We start from the raw sequence: 10,489 nt of genomic DNA, 5'->3' as shown, positions 1-10,489 counted from the left end.
TATTTACAAGCAAACAATGACCCTTTGAGATAACTCTGATTTCTAGAAGGGATAGCTAGTTGGCACAGTGGATAGAGTATATGGATAGAATCCTGGAGTCAAAAAGATCTGAATTCAAATCCAGCTTCAGACATTTGACACTTTCTATTTACGTGACCTTGGGCAAGTCACTTTATCCAATTGCCTCACATCCAGGTTATCTCCAATCTTTCTAACTTATATCTGGCAACTGGACCCAGATGACTCTAAAGGAGAAATGAGCCTGGTGACTTTGCACAGCAGTCCCTCAACTCATATCCAATTCACCTGCATGTCATGACATCATCTCCCTGATGTCATGGTCTTCTTCAAGAATGAAGGACAAATAACAACAATTTCTAGAAGATTTTTCTTTCCATTTAGCCTAGATTTTCTTCTCTGGAGCTTCTCTCCATTGACATTTGGAACCAAGGAGAAGAGGTCTAATCCTTCTTCCTACATGACCATCTTTTAGATAATTGAAGCTAGGAAATCCCAGCAAGTTTTCCTTTCTTCAGACTAAAAACCCTCAGTTCTTTCAGTTATTTCTGATTTGGCTTGATTTCCCCCACCACAACCCTCCTTGCTCCCCCACCATCTTGCTTTTTCTCCTCTAGACTAATGGGAAGGATTAAGTAAGATAAAATGAAGGCACTTCAAAGGGACAAAAAAGAATGAGAAGTTACCTTGTCTTCAAAGGGACAAATGGGAACAAACAAAAAACCCAGGTTGAATTATAAAAATGCAGTCTTCAGTTATGAAGGAAACAAAAAATAAAGGTATTTATCTCAACAAATATGCTACTGTTTCTTTATAAATGTTATCTTAATGAGTGTTGATATTATCTTTATTCTGCATTTGAAGAAAGGGAAACAAACAGAGGTTAAGTGACTTGTCCAGTATTACACAGTCAGTGTCTGAGGTCAGATTTGAATTCAGGTCCTTCCTCACTTCAGGTTCAGTGTTCTAGTGACATGGCTGCTCATTGGTTATGTTCAGAAGGAGAATTATGATGATAATTTTGAATTTCTTCAATGCCAATCTTAACTGCTTCCTTTTCCATTTTTTTTAAAAGAAACCTTTTCTTATGCTTTTGACCTCTCTTTTGGAGATCTCTCTTTTGCTTTGGACATCCTACAAGATAAAGAATAGAGAGGTTTAGTATTTAGGGAAGAGTGATAATAACTTACATTTCTCTAGTTTTATAAACCTAGTGAGGTAATTATTGCCTAGTCTAATGTCCTAGGAGAAATCACCCTTCTAGAGTTACATATCTAATAAGGTAGGACTTAAAGCTAGTTGTTTTGACACCCTGAGCACTGTTTTTTGTGATATGTCCTACTGCTTTTCTTTGGAAATTACTTTTTGGTGAACATGTCATTGGAATTCAGAAATTTGCAATCTTAATACCTCTAAGGATTCTGACTTTCCTCAGATGATCTGCTCTCTCTCTCATATATCTTTCAGAATTCTCTTGCAGAATTGAATTGATCAGAATAGCTAAATCATTCAATTTGATCATACTGTGGTATTGCTGTTACTGTGTACAATGATCTCTTGGTTCTGCTCACTTCACTTTGCATCAGAGCATATAAGCTTTACAGATTTTTCTGACACCATCCTGCATATCATTCTTATAGCACAAGAGTATTCCTTCATAATCATAAACCACCACTTGTTCAACCATTCCCCGAATGATGGGCATTCCTACAATTTCCCATTCTTTGCCACCACAAAAAGAAGTTTTAGGAGTTCTGTTTTATTCCCTTCTACTACACTTAGAAAATGTTATGGTTTTGTCTCTCCTCTACCATATTTCCCCCAAAATGGGTTCTAACTGAAAAATAAGCCCTATCATGATTTTTTTTAAGGATGCTTATAATATGAGCCCTACCCCCCCAAAATAAACCCCAGTGAACATTATCAGCTGGACAGTTGCATTTAGCATGTCCATTGTAACATAATACAGATGAATTGAATTATATTATATATAATATAATATTAATGTATAATTAGATATAAATAAATATTGATATTAATGCTTAAAATAGATCTTTGCACATGAATAGATGAATACATGTAAATTGTTGTACATGAATAAAAGTGAGTTGTCCCCTGAAAATAAGCACTAATGTATGTTTTGGAACAAAATTAATATAAAACCCTATCTTATTTTCAGGGAAATATAGTAAAGTGTAAGCTTCATGAGTCCAGGGACTATTTCTAATTTAAATTTCTAACTCCAATACAGTGTAACTATAGTATTTTCTAGGCAATAGGAGTTTAATAAATGTTTGTCATACTGGATTGTCCTTTCTACTTTAAGACACAGTTCAAACCTTACTTCTTCTCTAGATCTTCAGGTTTTCTTCTCTTCATTCCTATATATTTTATCTGTAGCATTCATCCAGCCCTTCCCATATCCTGGTTACTTATTACCTATGAAACTTGGTGCAAGAAATTATCTGGTCCAAGTCCCTCATTTGACATATGAGGAAACTGAGGACCCAGAAAAAGTTAAATAACTTCCCAAAAGTAATTCAGACAATCAGTGGCAGAGATATCTGGCAATCAAACCCACTATAAATCCAGTATTATTGCAACCAACCACACTTGTTGATTGATGAATGATAGTTAGTGATCTGAGCATTTCCCCAGTGGACTCTTCCCCTATATGTCTGCTTTGCCTGCTGCTCTAGGGCCAGCAATGACATCAGGGACCACTTATCTTATGACTTTCCAGGGGCACACACAGGGTAACTTCTTTCTCATTGATAGCTCTGATGATTCCCTGACAATATTTCTCCTTCTGTATTTGGAAAGATGGGGAGATAAGAGGGAGAGAGGTGTAGGGAAACTTTAGACCTCAATCACATGGAGAAAATAGGAAAATCACAGTACACATATACTCCATGCCCTTTCTCCCTCCAACACCAGCCATAGGTCCTCAGTATTGATCTCTCCCATGCCTAAGACATTAAGATCCTATGAGTTACTGTTGAAAAGACCTGGAAGTTCATCTAGCCTAGTGGTGTCAAACTGAAAAAAGAAAAGGGGGGCCAAATAAGCTATACTTACGGGTCAGTTATTTTTTTATTTTTCCAGTTCTTGACTTAGTTATAAATTGTAACATTACCTACTCTCCATTGAATTTTATTAAATATTTCCCAGTTACATTTTAATCTTCAGAACATTCATGGGTCTTATTATAATTAGTTATGTTATTGATTATAAATATTTATTTATTTAATGCTGAAAGTAGAAGATGGAAAGAAATGAAGAAGAGAGGAGAGATGAGAGGGAGAAGGGAAGAGGAGAGGGATTAGAAAGAAGGGAAAGATAGAGTCAGAAAGAGACAGAAGGAATCATAATGAGAAAGAAACACAGAAAGACAAACAGAGAGAGATGGAGGGAGAGAAAAAGGGAGAAGGGAATGAGAGAAGGAGAGGGATAGATAAGTGAGTTTGTGAGGAGGGTGGGGGAGGATACAGGAGGTAAGAAAGGATGGAGGAAAAATGTGACTCTTGCCCCATTATTTTTGAAGGCACACATGATAGGAGTGATATTTTCTGTTGTCAGACAGTTGGTCTCTTTTATTGTGAAACTTAGATAGTGGGACTCTCTGGATCTTTTATCCTACACACCAGGAGAAGAACAATTCAAGGCTCCTTTTAACCTCAATATGGTACAGCAGGGAGAGAAGAGAGATGCAGTCTGCTCTACAGAGAACCTCACTAAAGTAAGAAATATGGGGCCTTGGTTCCAATCTCTGCTCTGTCAGTGTTTTTAAGGCAAATCACAGAAACAAATTTAGAAGAACCTTTCCTTAGTGGTCATTTAAGGGAATCTGAAGAGGAAACCCCTTGGATACCTTCCCTGACCAGTGGTCATTGGCCTGTCATCTCTGCCAGCACCCAGCTAGGACTTGCCACTTGGCAGATACAGAATTAATGTTTCCTGAGTTTGTCATAGAGGGAAATATGTCTTAAAAAGTAAAAAGAATGGGGGGTGGCTAGGTGGATAAAGTACCAGCCCTGGAGTCAGGAGTACTTGGGTTCAAATCTGGTCTCAGATACTTAATAATTACCTAATAATCAGACAATGTGGGTTTTAAAATCCAACTCTGACACTTATCTAACTGACCCAAGGCAGGTCACTTCACCTCTCTGGTCCTCAGTTTCCATATATCTAAAATAAGGGATTGGACTAGAGCAAAAGTTGTGTCTCACAGGCCCCTTTGACAGTCTAGGGAAACCTGTGGACTCCTTCTGAGAAAATATTTTTAAATGCATAAAAAGAACTACAAAACATTACAAAGGAAATTAAAGTTCAGGGAATATATGTTTTTTCTTCATTCGAATTCATGGACTTCCTGAAATTTATCTACAGATCCCCCCTCTCCCCCAAGAACATCTTCAAGGTCCCTTCTTTCTCTTGATCTGTGATCCCAGGCTTCTGTTAGAGCCTGGTTGCTAACTGCTGTTGCTGTTCTTGTTCCTCCCAAGTGAGAGGCTACTCTTCAGCTCCAGTTAACCAGTAAGAATTCTTCTCACCAGTCTGTTCACTGAAATAGGTGACAACAGTTGTCCAGGCATCGAAATAGGTTAGTCCTTGGTAGTTCTTAGCTTTAACCTCAATCTGCCCCAGAAGGAGCAGAGCCAGCACAATTCTGAAACCTGACATTTGCTGCCTTGGATGACAAGCCTTCTGTCACCAGGGCTTCCTTTATATTCCTAGAAAGTTTTGACAGTAGCAGAGAGACCTGGGTTACTCCTATGTATTAACCAATGGTTTTTAACAGAATTTTAAATCCAGAAATCTCCACTTTTTACAAATCCTGATAGGAAAGGGGTCAAGCAGGACATTCCTCAATTACCTTATGATGTACTCCACCTATTTCCCTCCAAGCCAAGTCAAAAGGCATTAAAGATGCTTGAAGCTGTCAGCAATTCAGTGGAGCAGATTGCTACCTCCTAGAATGAGATGTAATTAGATAGGTGGATAGAGTGGTCCATACAATCATAGATTTGAATCTGAAATAGGCTTCATAAGTCATTCAGTCCACCATTCATTCTTTTTTCGGGTGAAAAAACTGAGACTTGGAGAAGTCAAGGGACTTGCCCAAGAAGATCTAGGTAGTTAATAGTAGAAATAGGATTAAAATCCAGGTCCTCTGACTTCAAGGCCTGTGCTCTTCTTTTGGCACCACACTGCTTTTCACTCTGATTTTATAGATCAGTGGGGTCAAACCCAAGTAGAATCAGATAAATAAGCTTGCTGTATATTAAGTTAGAAAAACAGGACAATATCAACTACCCTATTGTATTTTTTTTTAATTTTGTTAAATATTTACCATTTACATTTTAATGTGGTGTCCATAGATAGCATTGATGCTGACTGCATTGGGCCCTGTATTTGACACTTATGTTAAAAGTCAGAGGCAATATTGAATTTATATGGGGAAGGGTCCTCCAATGTCATCTCATCCAAACCTCTCTTTTTACAAATGAGACTACTGAGAGTCATAGAGGCTAAGTGACTTGACTAAGGTTGCACAGGTAATAAGGGACAGTCAGGATTTGACTTTTTTTCTCCCCTTCTCCCGTGAAGTAGAAAGATTGGCAGAGGAGAGGAAAGAAAATCTGGACTTAGATGCATGAAACCATCTCCACTCTCAATGACCGAATATAGAAATATTTGCAGCATAAATATAGGATGAAATAATATAATATGTACAAAATATTTAAATACAAGGTGTTTGGGGCAGAATTTCCATTTAGAGTCAGGAAATTGAATTGGGGAAGGCTTTCATGCTTTGAGAAGACAACAGTGATTTGGAATCAAAGAACTTGACTTCAAATTCAGGCTTTGCAACTTAGTTATATAACTGAGCAAATTATTTATCATCTCTGGGCCTCAGTGAGTTTCTCCAGGCATCAAAATTGTGTGAGACTCTTCTGGTTCCAAATTCAGTCTGCTTTTTGACCAGACCATGCTTCTTCCTAAGGCATGAGGACTTTCCCAATGAAGTTCAGTAGTACATGAACAGGAGTGAAGGCAGCAGATGTTGGGAGTGATCTGAGGTTGAGGCTTGGCAGGGCAAGAATGTCAATAAGATACAAGAACAACAAATTAAAGAGAAGATAATGTAGTCTTGAATTGGTTCTCCAAGAAGTCAAGATAATGAAGGGAGTAGAGTATAGTAAATACAAGATAATAACCTGGCAAAGAATCTTTGTGACAGCAAAGCAGAATCTTGGGCATTTCCTACCTATGAGTATCTTGTGAATGACCTTTCCCTGGTTTTTGAGTGCTACAACCTGTTGGAAAGTCAAATACTGACTACCTGACTTGTCAGCTTTGAAACTGAAAAAGTCCAAGGAATATAAATGCTCACTATGCTCTAGTTGAGAAAAACCCTAAACCTTGAGAACCATACCAGAGCTTCTGAGGATCCTGACTATGTAGAAGACCATGTGCCCTGGAGGACACTCACCAGCTATGCATAGATCCTGTGGCAACTCTAATAAATAACAGCTAGTTGCTTTCCATCTTCCTCTATTGAATTACTGGCACCTCAGGAGGCAGATAAAACTCCACCTTTAGTCTTGGGTACTTAGGGAGGGAGCTGAATCAGCCTTGGCCTAAGGACCAGGAATGCCATTTCATGATTGGCATTATCACCTTTATAGTTAATGGAGCCCAATGACCTTTGGTTACCTTCTTCTATCTTCTTAGGGAGAACCTTGCTTCTTCAAAAAGACAAACTGGCTACAGTGTAGATGATGGGAATTATAATCTTTGTCAGAACCATCACAATGCCCAAAGCCTGAGAAAAAGACAAGGTCAACATTTTTTCAATGACAGGAGCAGGACTGTCACCTTTGAAACATTTGAGACAAAGATAACTTTGAAGTAAGACTTGTGTGGAACTATGCTCAAAGGGCTATAAAACTGCATACCTTTAAATCCAGCAATACCACTAGTAGCTTTCTATCCCAAAGAGATAAATAAAGTGGGATGGAAGAAGTTTCCAACTTTTATAAAAAACATTCATAGTAGTTCTTTTTGTAATGACAAAGAATTGGAAATTGAGGGGAACAAATCATGATCTATGATTGTCTTTAAATTTTTATTTTTTAAATTATATTTCAAGACATAAAGTTTTCTCCCTCCTCCCACAATAGGATAGCATAGTTTACATGTACAATCATGATATGATTGTGATGAAATATAAGGATTGCTATAAGAAGAATATAAGAAATGCTTTAAGAGGTGATGAGTAGGGGCACCTAGGTGGTATAGTGGATAGAGCATGGACCCTGGAGTCAGAAGGACCTGAGTTCAAATTTGACCTCAGACACTTAATAATTACCTAGCTGTGTGATCTTGGGGAAGTTACTTAACCCCATTGCCTAAATAAAAAAAAATTAATTTTTTTTTTAAAAAGACAGGCAAAGGAATTGTGTATTTTTTTTCTTCTGACCATATGCAGGCAAGTGAGGTCTTTAGTAGACTTCCTGTCTAGGTATGATCATATCTCCTGAAGGACTCTATTAAAGCCCCATTTATGCCAGAGGGGAGTTGGATTATCACCTTGTTGCCTATTCCCTAGATTCTCCCCTCCTCTCAGGAATCAGCAGCAGCCTTTAGGACCAGCTGTCTACCTTCTTCCCCACAAGGCCTGGTCCTACCTGACCCAAATAAGAACTGTAAAAGTCATCAAATTTTTTAAAAAATCCCATCAGATTTTACTGGCTTTGACATTCTTTTTTCCATCAAGTCCTAGTGAAACTGACCTCTTTCCATCCTCCTTTATTTTTCTACCTTGATAGAGCTAGTTTTCTTTCCTTTCAGCTGACTCCTGTACTGCTGTGCTTAGGGCTTCCTGTACTGGACTTTGTGATTCCAAATCTTAGCCATCCTATGTGATGACTATGACAAGGATGGGAGTCTGAGTTGGAAGGAAAACCTCTCTCTCAAATTTGCAATTTTCTTGTTCCTTTAGCACTCTGTTGTAGATGCCATAATTGTAAACTCAGATTACCTAGAGATGCATTGGCCTCAAAGGCCAGCAAATATTGTCTTAGGAAATGCTGGGGCTGGGTTCCCTGAAATTAAAACAAAACTGAGACAATTTCAGTTAAGAAATTAGGATGGTGTCCCCACCAACTTGAAGTGAATTGCTTAGTGGGTAGTCTCTTGAGTGTGACCTTCTCTCTAAAAGGTGAGAGGAAATGGGAAATTTGGCAGGCCCTTTGGTGAGTCTCTGCACACTTTATTGTATTTCTATTTTTTGCATTACTAGTGCTTAAAAAAATCTATTTGTAAGTGAAATTTTCTTTTGTTTCCATGAAAATTCATCTTCCCTCCCTTCCATCTCCCCATAACTCCCATTGAGAAAGCAAGAAAACCAAAGTCTCTATTTTGTATAGTCAAGTAAAACAAATTCAATGTTGTCATGTCAAATATATATATATATGTATATACAAACACATATGTGTATTTATAAATCTGTATTCTGTGTCTGTCACCTCTCTATCAAAAGGTGGATGTTATATCATTAATCCTTTAGAATCAGGGCTGGTCATTGTATTGATCAAAGTTTCTAATACTTTCAAATTGGGATTATCTTTACAATATCATTGGCAAATTTTCTGAATTGTTCTCCTGGTTCTTCTTGCTTCACTCTACATGAGTTCATACAACTCTTTTCAGGTTTCTCTGAAACCATCCCCTTCTTACAGCACAATAATATTCCATATAACAAAACTTGTTCAAGCTATTCTTCAACTTTTGGGCACTTTCTCAGTTTTCAGTTTTTTGCTAGCTTAAAAAGAGCTACTAAATTCATTTTGTAATGGCAAAGAATTGAAAACTAAAGGAATACTCATCATTTGGGAAAAGGTTGAACAATTTATGTTATATGATTGTGATAGAATAGTATTGTGCTATAAGAAATGATAATCAGGATGCTCTCAGAAAAACCTGGCATGACTACATGAACTGATGCAAAGTGAAATGGCAAGAACCGAAGAATAATTTTTTTTCCAGTAATAGCAATACTATGTAATGATCAACTATGAAAGATTAGCTATTCACATATGACAGAGATCCAGGATAATTATGAAGGACTTATGATGAAAAATGCCATCCACCTTCAGAGAAAGAACTGATGGAGTCTGCATATTGAAACATACTTTTTTAAACTTTATTTTTCTTGGTCTGTTTTCTAATGGCTAATAGAAATCTGTTTTGCAGGACTACATATGTATAATACATATATAATTTCTTGCTTTCTTAAGGAAGGTGAAGGGCAGAAAGGAAGGGAGAGAGTTTGGAGCAAAAAATTTTTTTAAAATGTTGAAAATTGTTTTTTACATATAATTTGGAAAAATAAAATATTATATTAAAAAAGAGGTCCTTTAAATATTTTTGTACATGTGGATTTTCCCCTTTTTTGCTTATCTCTTTGGAATACAGACCTAGGAGTCCTATTGCTAGATCAAAGGGTATGCACAGTTTTGTTGCCCTTTGGGCATAGTTCCAAATTGCTCTCCAGAAAGGTGGGATCAGTTCACAGCTCCACAAACAATGCATTAGTATGCCAGTTTTTCCACATGCCCACCAACATTGATCATTTTCCTTTTATGTCATATTGTCCAAACTGATAAGTATGCGGTGGTATCTCAGAATTGCTTTAATTTGCATGTCTCTAATCAATAATGATTTAGAGTGGTTTTTCATATAACTATAGATAGTTTTAATTTCTTCATCTGAAAAAACTTCATCTGAAAACTTTGATCATTTATTAGTTGGGAAAGGACTTATATTTTTATAAATTTGACTCAGTTTGCTATAAATTTTAGAAATGAGGGGGCGGCTAGGTGGTATAGTGGATAAAGCACTGGCCCTGGAGTCAGGAGTACCTGGGTTCAAATCCAGTCTCAGACACTTAATAATTACCTAGCTGTGTGGCCTTGGGCAAGTCACTTAACCCCATTTGCCTTACAAAAAAAAACCTAAAAAAAAATTTTAGAAATGAGTCTTTATCAGAAACACTAGCTATAAAAATTGCTTCCCAACTTTTAATCTTTATTGCATTGATTTCATTTGTGCAAAAAATCAATTTAATGTAATCAAAATTATCCAACTTGTTTTTTATAATGTTCTATCTCTTCTTGGGGCAAAAACTGTTGCCCTTTCCATAGATCTGACAGCTAAACTATCCTTTGTTCTCCTAACTGACTTATGGCTTATTTTTTATGTCTAAATCCTGTATCCATTTTGACCTGGTATAGGGTGTGAGATGTTGGTCTATACCTAGTTTCTGCCATACTATCTTCTTATTTTCCCAGAAGTTTTTTTTTTTTTATCAAACAGTGAATTCTTATCCCAGAAGCTGGAATCTTTGGGTTTATCAAACAGTAAATTACTATAGTCATTTATTCTTATTTCTTTTGTACCTAAT

General features: G+C 36.9%; 1 protein-coding gene across 1 annotated transcript; it reads right to left on the bottom strand.

Moving 5' to 3' along the window:
* Positions 1-3,003: 3,003 nt before the first annotated feature.
* Positions 3,004-4,701, bottom strand: LOC141496511 (cathelicidin-1-like). Its single transcript, XM_074199022.1, has 4 exons — positions 4,535-4,701; positions 4,176-4,206; positions 3,547-3,654; positions 3,004-3,057 (listed from the first exon to the last, which is right to left on the bottom strand). The coding sequence occupies exons 1-4, from the start codon at positions 4,699-4,701 to the stop codon at positions 3,004-3,006; spliced, it is 360 nt and encodes a 119-aa protein (XP_074055123.1).
* Positions 4,702-10,489: the final 5,788 nt, after the last annotated feature.

Source organism: Macrotis lagotis, chromosome 8, assembly GCF_037893015.1.
Source record: "Macrotis lagotis isolate mMagLag1 chromosome 8, bilby.v1.9.chrom.fasta, whole genome shotgun sequence".
Classification (NCBI taxonomy): Eukaryota; Metazoa; Chordata; class Mammalia; order Peramelemorphia; family Peramelidae; genus Macrotis; species Macrotis lagotis.
This window is presented reverse-complemented; position numbering and strand designations above follow the sequence as displayed.